This window comes from Vombatus ursinus, unplaced genomic scaffold, assembly GCF_900497805.2.
Source record: "Vombatus ursinus unplaced genomic scaffold, bare-nosed wombat genome assembly UNPS02014773.1, whole genome shotgun sequence".
Taxonomy (NCBI): domain Eukaryota; kingdom Metazoa; phylum Chordata; class Mammalia; order Diprotodontia; family Vombatidae; genus Vombatus; species Vombatus ursinus.
Genome location: NW_020954551.1, coordinates 8,091,999 through 8,117,154, shown reverse-complemented (window position 1 = coordinate 8,117,154; position 25,156 = coordinate 8,091,999). Strand labels below are relative to the sequence as shown.

At 42.0% G+C, this 25,156-nt stretch overlaps 1 protein-coding gene across 2 annotated transcripts in view; it reads left to right on the top strand.

Annotated features, from left to right (window-relative positions):
• The window catches only part of CADPS (calcium dependent secretion activator), a 464,921-nt gene that overhangs the window by 415,121 nt on the left and 24,644 nt on the right, over positions 1-25,156 (top strand). Inside the window, exons 24-25 of one of the 2 annotated variants that reach the window (XM_027864023.1) lie at positions 5,620-5,727; positions 7,275-7,524. In XM_027864023.1, the coding sequence (XP_027719824.1) occupies positions 5,620-5,727; positions 7,275-7,325 (159 nt within the window). In that variant the 3' untranslated portion in view covers positions 7,326-7,524. Of the gene's footprint in view, positions 1-5,619; positions 5,728-7,274; positions 7,525-25,156 lie in introns of those variants that run through there. The other variant, XM_027864021.1, reaches the window with a different exon arrangement.

Here is a 25,156-nt window from a genome sequence, read left to right as displayed (position 1 = left end):
GTAATTGAGAGTGGAGAAAGGTATGATAACTTCAGAGAAGTGGGTTGACTTGCCAAGACATAGGCTGAGCCAAACTTGGATGCCAGGCTGCCTACATGGTTCCACCTGGCCGCCTGGCACAGTATAACCCTAGTGCCAAGTTGAACATCCTCATCCAATCCCAGCGATCTAAATGGGCCATTCTAACATAAGCCAGACTGCTGAAAGCCCACACCCAGTACTTTCCTCAGTTCAAATCAGAGACAGCCAAGAACAGGATCCCCTTCCTGAGCCTCTGAAGATGACGATGTAGATCAAGTTGCTAAAGTTCTCTCTTTGTCCTCAGAAATTTAAAGGTTTAAGCCTGGTCTGGAAACCTGTCTTGGAGAGAAAGCCCAGAGAAATCTCTTGCCAGCCCTTTACTAAAGCTATTGTATCTCAGGTTATAAATGTGAAAGAAGGCAAGGAGCCCCATAAGTACACTTATCCCATAGTTGAGATGACTCACCTTTGCCAATCATCTTCTGGTCTTTAGTATGTGCCACTGTATATATTAGATGGTTAGGCTCCCAAACCAAAAATTCAATGAAGAGAGGCCTCTGAACACTTGGTTGTAGCAGCCATGAGCCCGCCTCTGCTCCTGTGGTGCTGGCCACTGCTGAGCTGGCTACATCTGAAGCCATGATTAATAAGTTAAAGATCATCAATTTGCTTTCATTCACCTTTAGCACCAGCTTCCAAATCATCCATGGTCAAGTCTGTCTTAAATTATAAAGATGGACTGGATTCCTATGCTAATACAAAGAACTTATCATCCTTATGATTGATCTTAAAAGACATTTGAGTTTTTGTGGAAGTTAAGGTTTTGGTTCCTATTGGTAGCAAAATGGGCCCAGATTTCAAGAAGGGGCTAATGATGATGTTCCTCACACAAAAAGTGGTATTAGTGTTTAAAAAAAAAAAAAAGGAGCACTGGTCTGCAATTTCTAGCCTGAGCATATGGATAGAGCCCTGGACTAGAGTCAGGAAGACCTGGGGTCAAAGTCCAACTCACATATGGATTATCTCCATGACCTTTAACTGTAAAATGAGAGGGTAAAACTAGGTGATCCTTGTGTTTTCCAGCTCTGATGGTCTACAAATTTCTATGGGTATTACTTCTATGGCCTTCAATTTCCTGAACTTGGAAGGGGTGGAGTTGGATGAAAGGTGGAGGGGGGAGAGAGACAGAGAAAGGAAGAGGGGAGACAGGGACAGAGAGAGAGAGAGAAGGAGGGAGAGAGAGAAGGAGGGAGAGAGAGAGAGATTAAAGAGATCAATAGAAATAGTAGTGGTGGTTGTAATAGTGGGTAGTAGTAATAGCAGAAGCAGCAGCAAGGTATATATTATTATTCAGGAATGAGCTGTTCTACATTATGTGGCTTTCTTAAATGGCTATCCCTTTAAGTGAAAAAATAATGTTTTCTCTCTTTTTTCTTTTTAATTATTTTTAGTTTTCAACACTTGCTTTTATAAGTTTTTGAGTTCTGAATTTTCCTCCCTTCCTCCCTTCTCCCCTCCCCAAGATGGCATGCAATCTGATATGGGCTATACATGTGTGATCATATTAAACATATTTCCACATTAGTCATGTTGTGAAAGAAGATGAACCTCTCTAAAATTCATCACACTTTCTGCCATCATAAAAAGTATGCTAACCACAATGTATCCTCTTCTGGATAACTTAGTACCATCATTCTGAATACAGTCACATCAGACCATTGGATTATACTGGGAACCCCATGTCTACAGGGCTACTAAGGTGTGATCTTTGTCCCTACAATGAAAGTCCCCAGATTTCTGTGCTTCTTGTATTCTTGGTTTATGCATATGCCTTTGTCTTTTTCATGGATTTTCTTTTTTCTCCTTTCTTCCACCGTTACTTCTCACTGCTATCAGGCTGTCTGCCTTTAACAGCCCAAAGCTTATTTTTATAAATGCTTCTAATCTAATGTGTCTAAAAGAGCTGATGACCAAAATTATTAGAATTGTTTCCAAAATAAGAGTCAATGGGCTCTAAATGACATCCTGAGGACTGTCCAGAAAATAGTTTTATTTACAAAATTCATGAGCAGCAGCAGGGTGTATTGAATATAGAGCCTGTCTTGCAGCCAAGAAACCCAGGTTCAAGTCTGACACACTTTGGCTGTGTGACCCTAGGCAAATCATTTAACCTCTCAGTGCTCTGGGCAGCGTAGGTGAGACATTGTAGATCTGCATTGGCAGGAAGAGTTTCGTTCCATGGGCTTTGACTGTAACAGTGAAGTCACAGATCCAGCACCTCTCCCTAGCAGACACTAAGTGTCCCTGCCCCTTTATTACTCTGCTTATTTGGATAGTTGAAGTTGACAGATAAGTGGCCTCCAGATAGCTGAGATGCTGCTGTGGTAGGAAACAGAAAAATATCAGCAAAGTTAATGGAGCCAGTTGCTCTAGATGGGTTCAAGTTTCTGAAATTTGCAACAAGATGAAAGGTGTTTTTCGAAAAGCTCTCTAAACCAAAACATGCAAAGGACAGTGTGGCTGACAGCTTATAAAGTAGGTGAATCTGGTACTCCTGGCAGAATTTCATTCCTAAGCCTCAGTCCTTGCAATGACCTTACTTTGAAAAGGACCAGAGAAGCCATGAGCACTTGTTTGGGTCTAGATCCATGGAGTCATTATGAGGAACTGAAAGGATGTGAAAACTCCCTCCACAATGCAGATCAGCAACTCCTGGGCGAATTGAACACTTCAAGAATTGCCACAGGGCACCAAAGGTTAAGAGGACTTGCCCAGGGTCACACAACTGGTACGTGTCAAAGGTAGGAATTAAACCCAGATTTGTAAGGTCACAGATTTAAAGCTGAAAGAGACTTTGGAGGTCACAAAGTCTACCCCTCTCATTTTACAGATGAAGAAACTGAGGCTTAAACAGGTGAAATGATTTGTCCAGCGTCACACAATTTGTAAGTTTTCAACGTAGGAAGGAAACTCAGGTATTCCTGACTCCCAGGGTCTATGCACTGTGCCATGCTGCCTTTCAGCAGAAGCACTACCAAGGAATGAACACCCATAGTAAGAAGGCATTAAGTATTTACGAAGTTCCATAAAGGTAACAGCTCCCATTTATAGAGCATGGAAAGGTTTACAGAATACTGTTCCCACAATGACACTTATTATCCCACCTCCCCTTTAGAGATGGTGGGGAAATTGAGGCTCAGGGAGAGGATGGTCACCCAGCTAGTAAATGTCAGACTTGGAATCTGAACCTCAAATCCCGTCTCTTCTCAAGTGATGTGAGCCCCCACCTCCTACTGAAAATGGCATTGGCTAATCAGGCTTCAGCAGCGAGAAGACCTGACAGCTATCATTTACATCTCCTTCCAGAAATGCTATTGTTTGGTAACATAAAACTCCAACAATTATAGGACCATCACAAATGTGGCACATTCCTGTCTGCAGAAAATTGTTGAAAGTGTAACACTCGACTACAGCCCCATTGGTTTGTCCTCATTGTTTTTCAAATTAATACCTTGTCATTGTTTCAGCAGGTGTTAAGAAATGTTACTGGCAACCCAGGGGCCTAGCATTGGCCCCTTGCCTGATAATTGTTTGCTTTGTATCAGGGAAAAAAATACAGTCCTACTGTTTCCAAACCTTCCTCATTTTCACCCTGGAAATTACACAGAAGTGTTAACTAACTTCAATTTGCAGTGGCTGACAGTCACGTCTGGTAGGGAAATGATACTTTGTGATCTAAGGTAAATCACAGTAATGAAAACTAATCTTATTAGTCATTAGCAAACGTACATATCTGCCGCTGTGGAAACTTCAGGAGGTTTGGCGGTGACTCTCTCAATGACCCACATTACAGTATTTTAATGGGTTTCTTTGGAGCTAACTTGGACTGCAGCGTCTCAAACAGGGTGGTCTGCAGGTTTGGACCGGGGCTGTCCCCCCTTTACAAGAAATTGTTGTCCAATTGCTCCCTCCCCCTCCTCCTACCTTTCTGCAAAATATAATTTATGTAAAAGGCATGTTGATGATAAAGGGTATTATTATTGTTATTGTTATTATTATTATTAAACCATAAGAATGGTTTGGGAGGCAGAGATACTTGATCTGGGCAAGCTGATCAAGAGGGAAATGTAAGCAAATTGGATAAATGAAAACTTGCATTTTATTGACAAAGAACATTGTTCTTATTTTGACTAGACCTGTGATTTTATCAGTGTTGGGAGCACCCGATGAGAAATTCCCTTGACCAGCACAAGCTGGCATTTTATCTGCAATTTACAGTCTTAGAGTGCTGCTGAGCCACTGAGAAGTTAAATGATTTGTCCATGGATACAAGTCCTATGTCTCAGAGGAAGGAATTGAATCTCAGTCTTTCCAATTTCAAGGCCAACCCCTCTATACCTTTCACCATGCTGTTGTTTTCGTAAAGGTTGAAATCTGTATTTTACACACACATTATAGGACCCTGAAACATCAGTGGACTTTGAAATTCCTCTAATTGGACCTACAGTCCCAAACTTAGCCTGACTACTGCTCAGGGGCAGCAAGTGAAAATGTTTCTATAAGTGATTTTGCTAAAGATAGAAGTAGGAAAAAAAGGGGGGGGGGAGGGCCGATGAGAACTTCTCTGAGACTCTGCCATTCTAATCTACTGATTTGGTTCTTTAGTCATGTTCGACTCTTTGTAACCCCATTTGAGGTTTTTCTTGGCAAAGATACTGGAGTGGTTTACCATTTCCTCTTCCAGCTCATTTTATAGATGAGGAAACTGAGGCAAAGAGGGTTAAGTGACTTCCCCAGGGTCACCCAGCTAATAAGTGAAGTCCGATTTGAACTCAGGTCTTCCTGACTCCAGCCCCTGCTTAGCTGCCCAACTCACTGCTTAGCCCCAGTTTTATTTGAAGAAGAGAAGCCTGAAGCAAGAGAATATTTTAGCCTTCATTGGTGTAGTAGAATGTGTGTGGGAATTGGGGTCAGAAGACCTGGGTTCAAATCTTAGCTTTGCCACTCAACTTTTCTGGGTTTCAGTTTCCTCCTCGTTGAAATTAGATAATTGAGCTAGATCTGAGGTTCCTTCTGGCTCTAAAACTGTAATGCTAAACATTTGAAGCGCTATCCTGTGGAAAAGGGTAAATTAGATTTGCTCTGCTTGGACCCAAAGGGCAGAACTAAAAGTAGCCAGATATAAGTTGCAAAGAGTCCAATTTAGGCTTGATGTCAGGAAAAGCTTCCTAAGAACCTGAGCTGTGCCAGAGTAAAACAGGCTGTCTTGGGAGACACTGGATTTCCTGTCAAGGAAGGTCTTCCAGTCAAAACTGGCAGACCACCTGTCAGGTATGTTATGAAGGGGATTCTTGGTCAGGGAAGGATTGAGCAGGGCTCATTCCAGATCTGAAATCCCACAGTCCCTGTCCTGCTGACCCAATATGTCCCACGAATGGTACTGTGGGAAACAGCCTCGAACAACCGACAGCAGAATGCGGCCAGGGAAGGATCCTGGAAAAGTCAACAGCAAGTGTTCCCCAGAAGGGGAGGGAAGAATGAAAGAGTGTGCAGGTAATGAAGACAATGCCATTTTCACATTTTGGTGTTTCTTTGCAGAAGCCTGGGATGGACGTTGCCGATGCCTACGTGACATTTGTCCGCCACTCTCAGGATGTCCTCCGTGATAAGGTCAATGAGGAGATGTATATAGAAAGGTTATTTGATGTAAGTAAATGCCTTCTCCTCCTTGCAGGCCAAAGAGGAGACTATCCAAAATGTGACAAAATAAGAGACAGGAGGATAAGTCACATTTTGAGAAAAAAAAAAAACCAACCCAATTGGTTATTCAATCCAACCGGATCTTTCCCTTTCCTCTGACTCAGGCTCTCGTCTCTGTTGTCTCTCTGTTCTGAACCTCTCTCCTCTGGTCTTACTTACTATGTCCTGGTCTTTATCTGTGTGATCCGTAGGGTAGCAGTGTCTTTTTATTAAGCAGACACATTCCCGCACTGAGCTTCTGAGGAAGCTTTCTCAGAATGGGCGGAGATCTCTCTTGGTCATTGTTCTCATCAGTGCAATCCAGTCCCATTTTTTAGGGAGCCGTCTTCCAGTCCGGGTGGCGTTCACTGCCTACACACCTCTCTGCTGCCCTGCTGCTTGTCTCTCGCTGCCTGACAGCTGTGACATGCAGATGAGCTGTAGGTGCTGTGTTGTTATCTCTTCGAGAATGACTAAGTTTCTGGGGGGTTTAAAAAAAAAGGAAGAAAAAATCCTCAGCCGATGGGCTTCTGAACAGACCACACCGTGGCTATGCAATCTCCCTGAAAACCTGTAAAAATTAACATCTTTAAAAAAAAAAAAAAAAAAAAAAAAAAAAAAAAGGAGCAGCTGCACATGACTGGAAGACCCTGGATTTAAAAAAAAAAAAAAACTTTTAGAGAACTCTGACTTGGGTGTCTTTTTAATCGTTTTTCAGCCCCTCCCCCTTTCTTTTTTTTTGACAGTCGCCACTTCTGCACTGCCAAAGTAGATAACTAGTCCCATACCCTACTTTGGCCCTTGCTGACTATTTTAGGCCTCAGTGGTGGGGAGTGGAGAAATGTCGGAATGATCCCAAGAATGGTTTCTGGGTCCCACGTCATTTGCCAGTGTAGACCTGGCCTGAGTGCATGGGAACCAGTTTCTCCGTCTCTGTGTTTGCTACCGTCGTGTGGTGCACTTCTTGTCCTCGTAAATTTGTGAAGAGTCGGCTTCTCCCTTTAAGGTTTTATGTCTCGAGTGCCAAGGCAGTGTTAGTGTTTTGGTCTACTTTGGGATTCTTGTTTCTATATGATTTCTTTAATTGTGTACAGCAGTTTACATTGGATTTTTTTTTTTTTTATTCCTTGTTGTTTCATCTTGGTGATCTCATTGCCTGGCACAGCTTTCCAATTTCGATGCTTCCGACTTTTGATGCTCTGTTTTCCAGCTCATTCGCTTCCATAATGTGTTCAAAAGCCCTTTCTTTCCCCCACCCCAATCATTTTCTTTTTGTACATGATATCCCACTCTTCTGCATTACTTTTATTTAAGAATACTCTTTATAGTTGTCATTCTCTCTCTCTCTCTCTCTCTCTCTCTCTCTCTCTCTCTCTCTCTCTCCCTTTCTTTCGCTCTCTCACTGGTGACCTCCCAGATGAAAATGGAACTTATCTCTCATGTCAAATGTTTTATCACATTATCTCAAGTGGCATGAATTAAAGTCAAATAATCTTCCTGTGTACATCTTCTAGCATGACCCACCTCCACTGAGAATGCCTCATACATGCGTAAAACACACCTGATGCCTCCTCGTTCCTCTGCATGCGTGCCTCTTTGAGAGTATGGAGCCTCGAATGCCTGACACACTGAATCACCCATCTAGTAGGCATTGAAAAAAGGGACAGCCGATGCCACTCTGTAGCAGGGCCTCTAATCGTGCCCTGACTGCCTGGCTCTGTTGAACCAATTCCATAAAAGGCAAATTTTTGAGGAGCCTGTGGATTGCTCTTTTCAATGCCTAAGCTGCCTTTTTCTTTGATCCGTATCTCCCAAAGCACAGTTTAGTGTGGTCCATGCGTGGTGTGCGTATGTGCAAGAGTGTGTGTGTGTGTGTGTGTGTGTGTGTGTGTGTGTGCACTCTTACCCTTGTGTTAGTCAATCTTCAAAACATCCACTACTGAATTTGTGGTTTGATCTGCTTTCCAGCCTGTCGTATTGTTTGCAAACAGCCCCCTCCAACTTTTTTTTTTTCCTAATTAGCATGGGGAGGGGGATCTCAGGCGTAAGGGTACTAAATAAAGCCAGGAAATGACCTTTGTCCTCTTCCAAGTTTCTAAGAGCAAAGTGCCTTCAAATCCATATCTTAAAACAAAGGTACTTTTGTAGAGTAGCCATTCCTAAATATATAAACGTTTCTGCGTGTTTATTTAATGACGTTGGTCAATGAGAAATGACTTCAGCTACACTGTGGATTCCCCCAATTTATCTACCCCCGACCTGCCCGCCCCCGCCCCCCAGAGGCAAACCACTTGGTTCTCCCACCGATAACATTTTCCCCAGAAAGACCCACTCTCCCTTGCCATGGCCACCTGCCAGACTTTAAAAGTTTTAATCAAGTCACTGGAGGCTAAGCAAAGCTTCCTCTGTAGCAGCTTCGGTCAGTGCAAAGGATTGCATTGATTTTGCCTGGATTTCCTTTCGGTATCACCCCTTCCCCTCACATAAAGAATGTTGGTGCTAGGCAACCTAGCTAAGAGAGTAGCACGGAAAGTTCCCGAATCTGTCATTGATTTAAAACATTTGTCATCTGAAAGACCCAGATCTTCTCGAAAAACTTCATTACCATGCTGACTGAGTAATGTAATTCAGTAATTACTGTTTTTCTATAATCTAGCTACACAACATCAGATTACCAACATGTTTGGTTATTTGCGGCTTCTGTCTTCCTCAAGCATGGTGTTTATTTCTTTGGAAGGAGAGCTCTATGTGTTTGAATTCTGTAAGCCACTTGTGTCCTCTGAGCTCCCATGGAAGGGGCCAGAGGGGAAGTGGTGGGGCTCACAGACAACATTCAGTTGGGCAGTAATTGAACACCATTGTCCCTTTCTTTTCTGAGGACAGGAGTTCCTGGGTGGAGAGAGAAACAATTGCCAGAAATACTTCAGAAGAGACTAGTAGAGCTAAAGATTTCTTTTCCAAGTTGTTTCATTTTTTTAAATGGCAAAAATGAATAATAGACAATGAGCATTTGGGAGAGAAGAAAAAGATTTCTATTTCAATATTTTATGTTTTGTTTGGAGGGTGGCAAGTTTCTGTGTCATTTTCTGTGTCTGAATTTTGTGTATCTGTTCCTTTTGCCAATAATAACTAGCTCTTACACAAAGCTTTAAGGTCTACAAAGGCATTATCTCATTTGACATGTGCAACAACCAAGCAAGGTAGGTGCTGCTCTTATCCCTATTTTTCATATTAGGAAACTGAGTTTCAGAGTGGTTAAGTGACTTACCCAGGGTCACCCAGCAATTAAGTGTCCTAGGCAGAATTCAAACCCAGACCTTCTTGCCTCCAAGTTCAAGCACTGTTTTTGTTATGTCTTGTGATTCAAGGTTTTGATCCCAGGGCTACTGCTATGTTTGTGGTTATGGGCCATTGCTTGACTCCATTTTCATGGCTCTCCTTTCAGATCTTCAGATTAAGTGTTGGTCCTCTTTTGGTTTTCGTGCTTGAAGAAAAAATGGCAGACATTAGGATGTGAAGTGGGAATACTTGGGCTAAACCCTCTAAGCAGTTTGGAAGTTCCCCTGGCATCCGAGTCAGCCACCCCATCACACCTCAGGCTCCTTCCACTAACTGAACCATTACTGTCTTTTTGACTGGAAGCTAGAGCTTTTAGGAAATTGTTAGGATAGTGTTAGTTGCATTATCACCTGTTTCGGTATGCAAATCAAGCAGAATTTCTCAACCTCACTGCATTTGTTTTTAATCAATTTCCTTTTTCATTGTTCAGTTTTTTTTTTCAGTCATGTCTGACTCTGTAACCTTATTTGGGGTTTCCTTGGCAAAGACACTGGAGTGGTTTGCCATTTTCTTCTCCAGCTCATTTTACAGATGAGGAACTGAGGCAGGGTTAAGTGACTTGCCTAGGGTCACACAGTTAGTGTCTGAGACTAGATTTGAAATCATGTAGATGAGTCTTCCTGACTCCAGGCCAGGCACTCTGTGCACTATGGTGCCACCTAACTGCATCCTTCAGTTTCAGCTAGGTTGGTAGAAGGTGGACATGAAGTCACTTTAGTCATCTAAATTTAGCCAGATCTTAGAGGAAAGTGAAAATTTCTGCCTGTGAAGTTGAATAGTCTCTTTTTCCCCCATTTAAAAAAAGTTTTGTAGACTTTTGATGTCATTGTTAAATATATGTTCCCTTCTTTGAATGCTTCCTTGCAATCAAAAAAGCAACTGAGCAAATCTGACTGCTATAAAGTGTGTGTAAAAGCATAGGCACCATTCCCTACCTGATGTCCCCCGCCTTTTGAATAGTTTTCCCACAGAATAGCAAACAGTTCTTTCAACCTATCTTTAAGAACAGTAATAAGACCAAATAAGGAGATGAAAATTATATTCAAAGAACTTTATACTTCTGCTGTATGAATATAGGTTTATTTATATTTCTTTGTATATGTTGTTTTTTGATTAGACTAATAGAATAGCGTTGTGAGCTCTTTCTATTTGCTACAAAATAGCAGTCTATGATTTTTTTTGACCAAGGGATTCTGTATCTGTTTTTCAAAGCAGGGAAATATAGTGAAAATTTTTATCTGATTTGAATAAATGCAAAACATAGCAATTTTCAATTATATTCCAAAGTATGGATTTTAAGCATCAGATCCAAAGGAACTTCCTAGCTCCTTTGAGGAAACAATGAGTGACCCTTCCCCTAATATAAAAACAATCATGGGGGATTGTGTATAAAGCTATTCTCCATCTTCCTAGGAATCCAATTTAAGAGCAAAAGACAAAACAAAACAAAACCATATCAATTCAAGGAGTAAAGATGCAAAATTCAAATGCCCATAAATAATGCAGGTGGCTGCCCACCCCACCCCTTCTCTGATGTTTAATTCAACATCTTTCCCAAAATAAAAACATGCATTTGATATTAGAGATCAGCTCATCAAGAGATGTGCCTAAGATCTCAGTGACTAAACAAAAATTAATTTATTTTTTTCTCCTTGTACTTCTTGAAGAGACAGCCTGAGTAGAAGATCAGGATTAAAACAGATGTGCTTAGGGCTAGCTCATCTGCTTAAACCTCACAGGCTCAGAGATCAGTGATTAAAAAGCCATCTCCAACTCTGATGAAATCCCCAGCGGGAGGAAATACCCTGTCTTTCGTGGAGTTCTTTTTCTGTGTCCTGTGTCAGTGTAAACGGGACTTGGAAAACATTGGATTGGAGAGGATGTGTGGTTTATGTGGGTCAATTATACACTTAATCTGACTTCTCAGGGATTAGGTTGGCAGAGATAGACTCAGAATTTGGCTTCTCCATAGCAGTTACCAGATCAGAAAATACTAAAAATGCCCGGTAAGACCTTAATCGTTCAGTGATAGGTCACTGATAACTGCAGAATGATGCTGTCTGGCCTAAGTGTTCAGTGTTCTTGTGGTGGTCTTGATTTACCATTTCACTGCAAATTATGCAAACATCTACTCTTAGGGCTAACATAAGAATAAACTGAATGTATTTTCCCTAAAAAGATGATTTAGCACATGATAGCCTCTTGATTCCCAAAGGATTTGTGATTTCAGCAGCAGAGGGACTTCCAGTGTGGGAGCTCCACCTACTCACCCAGGTCAGCACCCACCTATGATTTGTAGATATTATCACTAAGAATCATGGACCTTTAGAGCTAGAAGGACCCTACTGGCCATCTTGTCCAGTTTCTTTATTTCATAGATGAGGAAACTGATACCCAAAGGGGGGGGGTGGGGAAGACTTACCCAGGCTCATTCAGCTAGGAAGTAAAGAAGTTAAGATTCAAATCCAGATCTTCTGACTCTCCTTCTCCCTTCCGGTCTTCCCTTAATAAATCTTCAGAAGTTGCCTGAGGGACTTTTGCTAAATAGATCTGAAAATGGCCCATCAGCATGGCTAATGATACCAAATCTACATCTTGGTCTGCAGATTCAGTTGAATGTTATTGGCACCAGTCATATTTTTAGACAAGCAACCAATGAGCTGGGGAGGGTGATTGTTTTGTTGTAGAATAACCAATTGTCTGACAGCTCCACTGGAGAGTATTCTGATAACAACATGGATTCTACTAGAAAGTTTTTCAGATGGTATGACCTTGAGAAAATTAATTAACTTTCCCTGGGCCTTAAAACAAAAGTGTCTGAGATCCTTTCCAGCTCTGTGTCTATGATCCTAAGCTGAAGAAGGCAGAGTCAGAACTTTTGCACCTCAATGAGAAGATGCTAAGCCAACGACAATACATCCACTCCAGGACGTATAGACATTAAACATGTGTAGCAATATTAGGAACAGCCACTCCTATTGCTTAGTACTATTACCCCAGAATGTTCCTTAGAAATCTGGCTTCATCAGCATTTTTCACATTATCCCTCTACATGTGTATTTTGTCGAACCCAATAGCAATAGCTAGCATTTACATTATGTTATCTTGTTTGATCCCCACAACAACCTTGGGATATAGGTGGTATTGTTATCCTCATGTCACAGATGAGGAAACTGAGGCAAACAGAAGTTAAGTGACTTGGCCAGCTTCACATAGCTAGTAAGTAAATAAATAAGTAAGTAATTCAGGTCTTCCTGAATCTAGGCCCAGGGTTCTATCCACTGTTGTTGTTGTTGAGTCATATCCAACTCAACTTGACCCCGTTTGGTGTTTTCTTGGCAAAGATGCTAGAGTGGTTTTCCATTTTCTTTCACAGTTCATTTTACAGATGAAGAAACTGAGGCAAACAGAGTTAAGTGACTTGCCTAGAGTCACACAGATAGTTAGTATCTGAGGCCAGATTTGAACTCGTGAAAATGGCTCTTACTGACTCCATGCCCAGCACTCTGTCCACTTTGCCACCTAGCTACCCCTATCCACTGTGCCACTGAGCTAACCAGAAACTTATAAATCTAGATCCCTTAACCTAAAAATATCACTGACTTCCTTGGTGGGTCTCACAAGCTTTTTCCTTGAAGATATCCAAACTGAAGGCCAATGTATCAAAACGATTTAAAAATGGGTTTTTTATCAGTCAATCAGCAAGAGTTTATTAAGCACTTACCTGTGTGACAGGCACTGCACTAAGTACTAGCCATAAAACAAAAGCAAAAACAATCCCTGTCCTCAAGGAACTTACATTCTAATGGAAAGAAAAACCTTGTACAAAATTTGATATGTATAAAATCTATAAAGAGTCAGTGGAATATGATCTCAAAAGGGAAGGCTAGCTTCTGGAAGGACCAGAAAGGTCTCCTGCAGAAGGCAGGCTCTCAGCTGGGTCTTGAAGGAAGCCAGAGAAGCTAAGAAGCAACAATGAGAAGGGAAATCCAAGCATGGCAGACAGGAAACACAAAGACACAGAGGCAGAAGATGGAAGAAAAACCAGGAGGCCAGTGTAACTGGATCATAAAGTACAAAAAGAGAAATATAGCATAAGAAGACTGGAAAGGTATGGAGGGACCAGATGATGAGGAGTTGTAAAAGCTCAACCTAGGTTTTATTTGACCTTGGAAATAATAGGAAATCACTAGAGATTGTTGGGAAGGAGCATGACTTGGTCAGACCTATGCTTTAAGACAATCACTTTGGCAGCTAAGTGGGAAATGATTTGGAGTGAAGAGAGACTTGAGGCAGCGAGATCAATTAGAAATTTATAGCAACAATCCAAGTGAGGGGTGATTAGGGTTGATACCAAAGTTGTAGCTGTGTGAATAGAGAAAAAGGAGTATATGTGAGAGATGTTCATAAGGTAGAAACTATAATATTTTCCAGTAGGTTTGCATGTATAGGGTAAGTGAGAATGAAGGGTTAAGGCTAATAACACGGTTGTAAGCCTGGGTAATGGGGAGGATGGTGGTGCTCTAAACCAGTAGTGTCAAACAAAAAAAATGACATCCAGTAAGCCATATGTGTTGACTTAATTTTAAATATAATACTATCTATATTTTATTGTATTTTTAAAAGTTTTGTTCAGTATTCCCCAATTGCATTATAATCCAGTTCAAGCTGTACTCAGGAGTGTTGTCCGCTGAATTCAACCCATGGGCCTCGTGTGTGACACATCTGCTTCAGACAGAAGTAGGGAAATTTGGACAAGAAGGAGGGTTTGGGAGAAAAGATAATAAGTTCTGTTTTGGACATGTTGAGTTTGAGGTGCTCACAAAACATCCATTTCAAAATTTACATTAGGCTGTTGGTAACACAGAGGCTAGTAAGGGATGTATAAAACTGATATTTATCTGCAAAGATATGAAAAATATGATAACTGAAGACAGACAGAGAAAAAGAGACAGAGAGACAGAAAAGGACATGGATGAAGAGCCATTAAAGGAAACTGAGGAGGGGTCAAATCACCTTGTAGGGAACCTAGGAATAGGAACTATATTGTCCCTTTCACTGAGACTGGAGATTTTGTTGCTTTGGGGCCTGCAAACACATTCTTCAAAATCATTCTTCAAAATTCTGAAGGAGGGAAGAAGGGAAGAAGAGAAACAGGATGGGGGGAGGGAGACAAGATGACAAGTCTTGGGAAATTTTGATTGGGAAGAACAGAAAGTTGATAACGGAAGATAAACTCGAAGCTAGAAGGATCCCTATGTACCCAGACTAGATCTGGCAGGTACTTAACAAGACTAGCCATACATCAAAGCCTAGGTGGGAGGAGAAAGGGAATGGGGATTATTTCCAATAAAGAATTTAAAAAAAAAAACAACTAGAGTATAAGTGAGAGACAAATGAATACTGACGGTCCTTTCCTGTCATCTCTATTTTAATACTTTTTTTTCTTCATGACTAAAACTTTTTTTTAAAAAAATAGAATCCAACTAAGTTAAACAAAAAATGTCCAGGGCTCTTTTGGGATCCAGTAGGCCAAATTACTCCATTATTTTAAGGTCACACCACTCTGTTGTTGTTGAATCATGTCTGATTCTTCATAACTCCATTTCGGGTTTTCTTGGCAAAGATATTGGAGTAGTTTGGCATTTCTTTCTCCAGCTCATTTTATGGATGAGGAAACTGAGGCAACAGGGTTAAGTGACTTGACTTGCCCAGAGTCACACAGCTAGGTAAATGTCTGAGGTCAGATTTGAACTAGTGTAGATTAGTCTTCCTGACTCCAGACCCAGCTCTCTATCCACTATACTACCTAGCTGCTGCCTAAGGTTATCCCAGAATAAAATTGTAAAACAGATGAAATTTGTTTTCCTTGCCCCAGGCTTTACTTCCAACCTCTATCAGGTGCCTACAATCCTCACATTTCCCCATGTCCCTCTCCCCTTTACAAACTTTTTTTAGGGAAGGCCTTTATGAACTCTTTCACACTGAAGGGTGAATGTCAGATAAGTTTTAAAGTATTACTCCTCATGGTACATTTACATTTTAATTTGATTATGTTTAAGCTAAAAGGATGAATTTCTAGCCATTGAATTTCTGGCACCTGTATCTCAATGGCCATAGTATTGAGAGGAGGGAAAGAGTTGAATTCAATTCAACAAGCATGTATTAAGCACCTACTATATTCAAGCCAAATGTGCCAACATACTTGAAAGACCAAAACACAAAGTGAAAAATAGTTCCTGTGGTTTACATTCTACTGAGAAGTGGAATTGGGGATTGGACTTGGGGGGGATGGGATCTTTCTTTTTGACTCTGCCTGTGATTTCATCACTGTAGGGAACTCTGTGTGTGGCTTGGTAATTTAGACAGTTGACTGGGGAACCAAGAGGTTGTGACTTCCCCAGCTAATATATATTAGAGGCAGAACTTGAACCCAAGACTTGCTGACTCCAAGGCTATCCCTCTGTCCATGGTACCATTCAGATAATGAGTGAGTCCCTTGGCCATTTGGAGACCCCCGTTTCTACTCTTTGGAAAGAGAAGGGAGAGCTTTTACCCTTTTGTAGGCTTTGACTATGGCTGCCCTGGGTCCAAGCAAGATGGAGGAGAGGAAGGGAAGCAGTGATCGGGAGGATCTGTCCTGGCAATCAAGCTCCGCTAACCCAAAGGAGTCACCATTTATATCTGGCTGATAAGCACCTCACCAAGCACCAACTTGGCGACATACGCCGCCCCCAGATTTGATTCTGTCCCATTTTATTCCTTCCAAAGCCAGTCTTGTCCATTGGGTCCACTCATTTTAGGGACAATCTTGGGCAAATCAAGCTGGAATTTGTCCCTGGAGTTTTCCAAAGCATCTTTTTTTTTTTCTGAACAGCTTTTCCTGGTCCAGGAGACATTTGGTGCTGGGAGTTAATTTGTTTTCTTATCCAGAGGAGATCATTCTGTTAATCATGCTAAGAAGTCCACCCAATAGCTCCATTACTTTAGGGTCACACTAGTCTGGCTAACGTGAGCCACACAAGACCTGGAAGTCTTGGAGAAGGGGAATTTTATTCCCTCTGCATAGCAGTCTGAAACATGTAGGCAGTAAGCGACAGACTTACTTTTGCCACACACACTCACACACACAAGTAGCCAAGGCACATTTTGTGGAACAAATACTGTCACATTGCATCGCAGAAGACGAGATGTACTCAATTCTCAAACACGTCCCATTAATTAACAGAGGGGCGGCTTCCCTCTTTGCCAGTCTCTCTGCTGACTCTTGTCAGAAAGTGTCTTCATCTACCAGCTTCTATTGGCATTGGCACACACTTGCTCCTCTAGAAAAAGAATTGCTCTTCTTGAAAAGAAAAAGCGATTGACTAATTTTAAAACATACTGAGTAACATGGAGACAGTCAATGTGGCCTAGTGAATAGAAAGCTGTCCTCAAGTCTTCTGGCTTATAATGGCTGTATGACATCAGACAGATCACTTAACCTCAGCTTCCTCATCTGGGAGACGAAGCAGTTATACCTGATGACCTCCAAGGCCCCTTCCAGCTCTAAAATCTGTGATCCTAAGATGTTTTAGAGAAGCTGGCAACCTGCAGTAGTAGGTGTTACTTCACCTAGAGTGTAAGACATCATTGGAATCCCAGTCCCAGTTCAAAAATCAGACAAGGAAAGGAGTTTATGTTTGTTTTATACAACAGCATACAGGAATCCATGAAAGTCAGGATGGCCGGTGGATAGAAGATATTGGAGTCAGAAAGATCTGAGTTCAAGTCTTTCCTTCTACAAGTACTGGCTGGTTGACCCTGGGCAAGATGGTGAACATCATTGCCCAGAGTCCCCCAGCCACTACATACCCAACCCTGGGCAAGATAATGAACCTCAGTCTCCCAGGCAACACTCTTAAGATTATGATCTACCACTTTGTATTCCTAATATTAACCCACAAAAGAGAGACTTAGAGGAGGCGTGATAGCTGGCAAAGTATTTAACCTATCTAAGCCTCAGTCTATTTATCTGGAAAATGAAGGGCCAACTGGCCTCTAATGTTAAATTTATGATCTCTACCATATGCGCTTCTCTCTCGATCTGATGTTACAGATGAGTTGCTGACCTACTTCAATGGAATGAGTTTCCACACTGAAATGTACCTAAAATAAAATCTTAGGTCCAGAACAAAACAAAACAAACCGCCCTCTCCCACCCCTCCCATTGACTCCCCCACCCCCTCAAAAAAAAGGATGACCCCCTCCCACATTTTCTCTTCTTCCTCTCCAACACCTCTTTCCAAAGGTAATCTTTAAGCAAATTATTAATTTGATTTAATTTGATCAACTGGCATTGATTAATTCATGCTGATGAATTAATCAAGGAGCATTCATTAAGTATCTACTATGTGTCAGGCACTAAGAACACAAAGACAAAAAAGAAATATTCTGTTTCTAATTTCTAGCTCTCCCTTTGGAACCTGTTACAGTTTTAGAAGGCAATACGGGAGGGGGCAGGTGAAGGATTTCATCTAATGACAGTAAGGGATCATCTGACTCTGAGTTGTGATTTCATTCCTCTCTGGCTTTTCCCACAAAGCATTTCAACCCAGTGGTTCAGGGCAAGTGAATGACCCGGCATCACCTAATGTATCAGCAGGTGTAAGACAGCACGTTGGTCTTCTGACATGCTTTCTGCTCTCTCTCTTCCTTATTCATTAGCCATTAACTGTTAGAATAAGTGGTTGCTTTCACCAGGTGGCAACTCTCTTATTTTTCATGTGTCCGGAAAGATGATCTGAGCTAGAGAAAAAAAAGGTTCAGCTTAAATGTTTCATTCATTCTGAATTCCCCGTTTAGAGGGAAACTTTTCATACCCCTCAGTTCTTCAGCTAAACTCTCACCGAGTTGACTAGAATCCAATTGATGAAATCTTATGACCCTATTGTAGCAGGCATTTTTTTTCCCCCAAAGTACACACAATGCTGGTGTCACTTAACATATTATGTTACCTTTAACTTCCTTAAACAGCATTATTTTCTTGGTCCCTCCTTGGACTTGAGACCACTTGCATTCACAAAAGGTCTGAGTCCTGCTCAGGATGTTGGGAACTATTCCCTCTAGCATCTACATGTCAAGCAGGGGATGAAACATCATTCTCTTTGTTAAGGAGGGGGGGAAGTTTCACAAAAGAACAAATAATTGGGAAAGACTCCATATGTAGTCAACAAAATTTAATCCATAGGCCAGAGGCATAACTAGCAATTTATGTGCCCAAGAGAAGGCTCATGAAACAGCTCAACTTCTATTTTTTAATTAATTTATTTATTTTTAGTTTTCAATATTCGCCTTTATAAGATTTTGAGTTCTAAATTTTCCCCCTTCCATTACCTTCCTCTCCCCAAGATGGAGTTCAATCTGATACGGGCTATACATGTATGATCATATTAAACCTATTTCCACATTAGTTATGGACAACCCAACTTTTAAAGACAAATTCATTTAAACAGAATGGCAGGTGGGGAAAGGAGACCATGGGACATCACCAGGCAGCTGCTTGGGGAGTAGGGCGCGTGGAGCCAAGAGGAGCTCAAATGAGGTGCAGCTGCCCTTGGGGAAGAAGCGCTACCATCTGGTAGCTTTCTATTTTAACAAATTATCTTTACCAACTAGATACTAAACTCAGTTGTTTCTTTGCTGCTGATAGGCTATAAGTTCTGTCAGCACCTTGTAAATTTTGGCACACTAGGATAAAGCCACATTAACCCTACCTTGGTTCCAGCATTTCCACTGGGTTTAGTCCTTGTAAAAAATGCCAAATCTGCAAGAGTGGCAGAGAATTTCCCCTATTTTCCCCCATCATTCTGAAAAGGTCATCCTGCTCCCAGGAAACTTTAGCCCTGGAATGGACTGGTATTGTCAAAGATGACACATAATTTACAGCCAAAGAGACTTTCACACCACATTTTACAGATGAGTAAAATGAAGTTCACAGAGGTGGTGACCTCCCCAAGGTCACACAGGTAGTAAGTAACAAAGCTGAGATTCAAATTCAGTTGCTCTAATGTGACATCTCCTGTTTTTCTCAGTCCTGAACACAGGATAGTGTTAGCACTGCCTGACATACAGTAATGCTTTGTAAGTGCTTCATATGCAATAAGATGCATAATGTATCTTACAAACCTTAAAGCCCTCTATAAATGTTAGCTATTCTTCTTAAACCATAGTACTCTGACAGAGAGAGCTGGATTTAGAAGCTGGGGGGAACACACTGTATTTCTGCATATATGGCACCTCCATTGATTGGCCTACCCCTAAACCTCCATATTGAAGCAACTTTCTGCTTCGGTATTAGCCCAAGTACTAGTGATGGGTGTGGTTCTTTGTGTAGCATGATAGGAGCTTGGTGGCCATTTTGCAAAGAAAGAAAGAAAGGAAGGAGGGAGGGAAGGAAGGAAAGAAGGAAGGAAGAAAGAAAGAAAGAAAGAAAGAAAGAAAGAAAGAAAGAAAGAAAGAAAGAAAAAGAAAGAAAGAACGGAAAATGCCTTCTACCTACCAGGAGTCTCAATATATTACCCCTTAAATGTGTTGGTCAAGCTTCTACCAAAAACAAATTTTCATTTCTCAAAAGCAAATACCAACCTAGCTACGGCTCTAGAAAAACATACCCAGGGTAATAATAATGCCTTGCCAGGTCACATTGTGCAGATCATGTATTGTTTATCCTTTGATAGTTCAAATTAAGTAACTTTCATTTTGTAAATATCATTAATTTACTAGGAAATGGTTCCATAAATAGTTTTTCCCTACCAACATATTTTGGGCATTCTTCCTTTCTAATCATTCAACAAGCATGCATTGTGTGTGTAAGTTCAGTGTGAGTCAGCATTGTGATGGTAGTCAGACAAAGAGCTAACCCAAACCTTTGGCTGACTTAGCAGAGAAGTACAGTACCAGAATGAAGGCGGTGATGAGCCTGCTAAACTTGGCCTTGATCAGCCCCCACAGAGAGAAGCTAGAGAAGGTTTAGCCAAGAGAAGACTGAGAGAAGATAGGATCACTATGTCAACAATGTGCTGAGGCAACCACAGAAAATAATTCAAACTTAAGGCGTATTGAGGGAGGCATGGCATTCTGGACTAAGGAGATGATAACACTGCTCTGCCGTCTCCTGTCGTCCGTGACTGGAGTATTGTCATCACTCAGGCATCTTGTAGGGAGGCAGCTAAATGGTGAGATGGATAGACTATGAGAATTGGAAGCAGGAAGATCTGAGTTCCAATCTTTCCCCAGATCCTTCTTGACTGTGTGACCTTGGGAAAAATCACTTAACTTCTCTCAAGCCTCAATTTCCTCATTTGTAAATTGGGGAAAATAAGAGTACCTACCTCACCTGGTTGTGGTGAGGACCACAAGAGTTAGCACTTTGCAAATGTTAAGGCATTATATAAATACTAACTATAGTTACTGTTGTTGTTGTTAGAAATTGATAAGCTGGACAGAATCTAGAGAAGGATGAACAAGATGGTGAAGGTCCTTGAGATAATATCGTAAGATAAATAGTCAATAGAACTAGCAATGCTTAGCCTGGAAGAGAGAAAACTGGTGGGGCATAAAAACTGTTTGCAAGTGTTGAAAAGATGTTCTGTGGAAAAGTGAGCAGTCTGGTCCTGGTTGGGCCCAGAGGCAAGAATTAAGAGCAGTGGGTAGACGTTGCAAAGAGATGAAGTTTGGTTTGATGTCAGGAAAAGATGGCGAACAACTGGAGTTGTCCCAGAAAGCACTGGGCTGCCTCAGGGAGAAATGAATGCCCCTCATTGGATGGCTTCAAGTCGAGGCTGGACGACCTCTTGGTGATCATGTGTCCCAAAGGGAATTGTTTTGAGATCTCTGGGTTAGGATTTAAATATTTGATTTAAGAATTTGAAAGGTCATCACCTGAAAGAGGGTTTCACCTTGTACTGGTTGGCCCCAAAAGGCAGAATTCACAACAGTGGGAAGAAGTAACAGGATGGAATATGTAGACACTCCCTGACATTTTGTGCTGCTTTGGGAGAAAGTAGGTTCCTAATCCCCTGGAGGGTCTTGAGAGAAGTGGGCTGAGCCCTTCTTGGGGAAGCAAAAAGTTTGTTTCTGCTTGGGTTCCAGTTGGACTAGATCACATCTGAGATTATTATTCTAACCGCACACCTTTCCCTTCAGTGCTTAATACCATGCTCAGAGCTGCAGAAGACTCAAGAATGAGTGCATGTGAATGAATAGATATTTATTAAGCATTCACCATGTGCCAGGAACCATGCCAAGTTCTGGAGACACAAACACTGTAAGCAAGACAGTCTCTCCCCTTTAGGAGCTTACATTCTAATGGGGAAGACAACGTTTATAGGGAGTGATAGGCAGGGGAGGGATGCGTCGGACAGGGAAGTCACAGCGATGGTAATTGGAGTCATAGGTCAAGATATCATGCCTTCCCACAAGAGGTTTATATACCTAAGGATCCCTGCAGGTCACATAGTGCCTTAGAAAACCACATATTATCATGAACTATCTTCTATTATATTTTTATTTACTTTATTAAATATTTCCCAATTGCATTTTAATCAGGTTTGGGCCACATTTGGGATGCCACAGGCTGCCCCAGTGTCTGACACCTCCGTACTATGCCATACTGCCATACACAAGTCAAGACATCACCCCGGGAGGTCATTGGTTCTCTTCAAAAACAAAGTACCAGCAACAACAACAATGCCATTCTCCCTCTAAACAGATTATATACACAAAATGATTCTGGCAGACATGGGAGGGGAGCTCACTAACCATTGGGAAAGTCAGGCAAGATTTCCTGTAGCACCCATTTGAGGTGGGCCTTGAAAGGAATGAAGCATGCCAAGAGGGGGAGGTGGAGGGGAGAAGGACCGCTCTGGGCTGGAGTCATCAACAAACATTTTCTCTTACAGATGATCTGTCAGAACAGTCAGAGACCGTAGCCTCACTTAATTTGTATCAGGGCCTATAGACTGTTTCTTGAAATCTAAGTATTCTATTTTAGGAAACCTGTTTCTCCATTCTATCTAGATCTGGATTCTGGAATCCAAATGCTTTTCTTTTAGAGAATTCAAAGGACTAACCGCCATACAGTAAACCCCTTTGTATTCATCAAGCACTTATATTTCTCAAATTCCTTTCAAATCCATCTCCTCATCTAGTCCTTGAACAGCCTGAGATAGGTGCAGTAGTTTTGTTCCCATTTTATGGATAGAGAAATGAAGGCCCAAGAAAGCTAAATGGCCTGCCCTGGACTGCAGGGACACAGATTAGTGACTGAGATCTGGGACCAGAAACCAGCCCTCCTAACTCCTAATTAGGGGCTGGGAAGTGGGGTCGGGGCAGGGCTTGCCCAGACATCAGGTTAATTAATATTGTTCATATTTAACAGGGGAAACAGCTATGCTATGTTAATATGTGCCTACTAAAAATGGACAAAGCAAAAATCTGAATGAGGGCACTGAAAAAGAGGATTCATGAAGGTAGCCCACAGGAGGCAGCAGTGAGCACAAGAACGTCACAAACCTGCTGCCCCTCACAAGGGGCAGTGTGGTGGAACAGGGGAAGGATTAGACTTGACCTCAGAATTAGGCTGCCCGTCTCTCCCCCCCACCCCTTGCCATTTCCTCATGAGGCATTGGTTAGAGCGCTGGGCCTTTACTCAAGAAGACCTGAGTTTAAATCTAGTCTCAGACACTTACTAGCTATGTGACCTTGGGCAAGTCATTTAAACCTCCGTCCGCCTCAGTTTCTTGAACTGTAAAATAGAGATAATAATAGCATCTGCTCATGAGGATCAGGTGAGTTAGGTTGAGCACGGTGTCTGTTATATAGCAGGCACGATATAAATGCTAGTATTATTGTTTCAAATGGAAATAGCAATACTTGAATCACCGACCTCACAAGGCTGTTGTAAGGAAAGTGCTTTGTAGTCTTCAAAAGGCTATAGAAATGTGGTCTGTTATTATAAGTGTGTGATGTACCAAAGAAAAAAATCCCTGATAAACTAACCTTTGGGGGCACCTTCTTTAGTGCAGAACATGTTCCATTAGTCATGCTTTTCCTGCTAACAATGATTCGGGCTGCGTGTCTAATCCCAGAGACCAGGCGCCGACAATTTGTACCCACAAGATTCATTCTCTTGTGGAACAGTAAGGGAGTTGGTTGCCTTGAAGCCAGATTTCTGTGCTGGAGGCCCCAAGCCAGTCTCCAGCATAGGGACAGAAGATCCCACCTTAAATCCAACTTCCACTCAATTATGGGTGGTACTCCATCGTCGCCCCAGCTAAACACCATGAAACAGTGGGTGATCTTGAATGCCATATGGGCCACAGAAGGCTGCTATACCTAGGCACAACTGAGGGAGGGCTGGGTTTTGGCTTTCCGTCTGCATCTCCCTCTGCGTTTTGTCTGGGAGCTTTTATCCCCCTGGAACAAAGTTTGCAGGGTTTATTTTGAAAAGAGGAAGGTAATCCAATAGCGCTTGCATCCTAGACAGTTGATAAATAGTTTAGGGTCTCAGCTTAAGTCCTTTCTATAAGACTTAGCCCGGCATTCTTACTCAACAACAATGTGTTTGATTAGCACATCAAGTCCTATTGACTTCATAACCTACCAGCATAGTTAAGTCTTCCGTGCTGTTCTGAGGTTTCATTGCCCAGGAACATTATACAGGAAAAGGGAATTTGAGATTACAGAAGAACATGGTTACACAATCTGTAAGTAATACAAATGGATTTGCAACTCCAGCAATGCCTTAGCCAACCGCGCTTCAGGGAGCCATACAACTTTGGTGACTGGAGGACCTGGTCATCCTTCTGGGGATGCAGTAAGCAACAGAGCAGGAGGGGAAATGAAGAAGGGGGTGAGGGTGGGATGAATGAGGCAGGGAAAACAGACTTCAGCATTGGTGCCTTCAAAGAGTTTAGCGGGATCTTCGAGCTGGCTGTCAGTCCTTGAAAATGACAAATCCCTTGTCCGGTGGCAAGTTCTCCAGAGACATTGTTTCTAAAGAGTTTGTTTAATGAAAATATGTCTGGTTTTGGCATTGAGTTCCCAGAGTGAGTGGGGGCTCTCAGAGAGGATCTGAGCCAGCATGGGGCACCCTTTCATGATGTCTCACGTCCTCATGAGTCCGCCTCATACAGAAGTGAGGGAAGTGGAGATGGGTGAGTTAGCAGGAAAGAGCCTTCTCAGTTGGCCTGGGGTTCCAGGGATCCAGAGGCTAGGAAGCCCCTTCATTCTGCCTCAGGATCCCTGGTGTTGGTGGGGGCTTGAGAAGGAAATCTAGGTACATGCATTAAAGGGTACCAAGCTACAAGGTGCATGAGAGAACGCTATTCTGAATCAGGGGAGCCTTTCTCGATGCAGTCAGGTTTCACAAAGGAGACATGTAAATAACCAGTGAGGGATGCAAAATGCTTTTACAAAGAGAAAGAGTAGAAGCAAATGAATCCAAGACATCCATGGAGTAATAAGGTTTTCTGCCTGCAGGGTTGTTTTTTTTCTGCCCTAGCCTGTGGCATTCAGCCTAATGGCATAAACCCCATGTGGGTCTAATGTGTCCCCAAGTCCTTTAAATCACTAAATAGCTTAAAACCTGACTGTGCGGTGTATTACTGTTCATTTTTAATGCCATCATGGCTGGCCAAATTGTAAGCTTAGGCAAAGTTTTCTTCCCCCCCCCTTTTGGGGAGAAGGGGGAAAGCTGAGTGGGGGTGGGGGGCTGGAGGGGTGGGAAAGCAAGCCAGTCAAAGTTAAAATAAAGTCTCTTTCTAGCAAGAGTACTGTCTATAACATGTTGTTCCTTATAGAAAGTGGGATATGGTGGCATTTGCCTGATTAACTTGCTCGACAAAAGTGACAGCTGCTGGGGGTGCATGAAGATAAGCTTCGTCGAGTAGTTCCGCCTTTGTACATCTGTCAGCAAAAAAGGAAGAATAGAGAGTGAAAAGAGACAAATTGGTCCCCAAAGGCACTCCATTCAACTTAGGAGGTTTGCTCTATTCAAGTACTCCCCATGCATCTC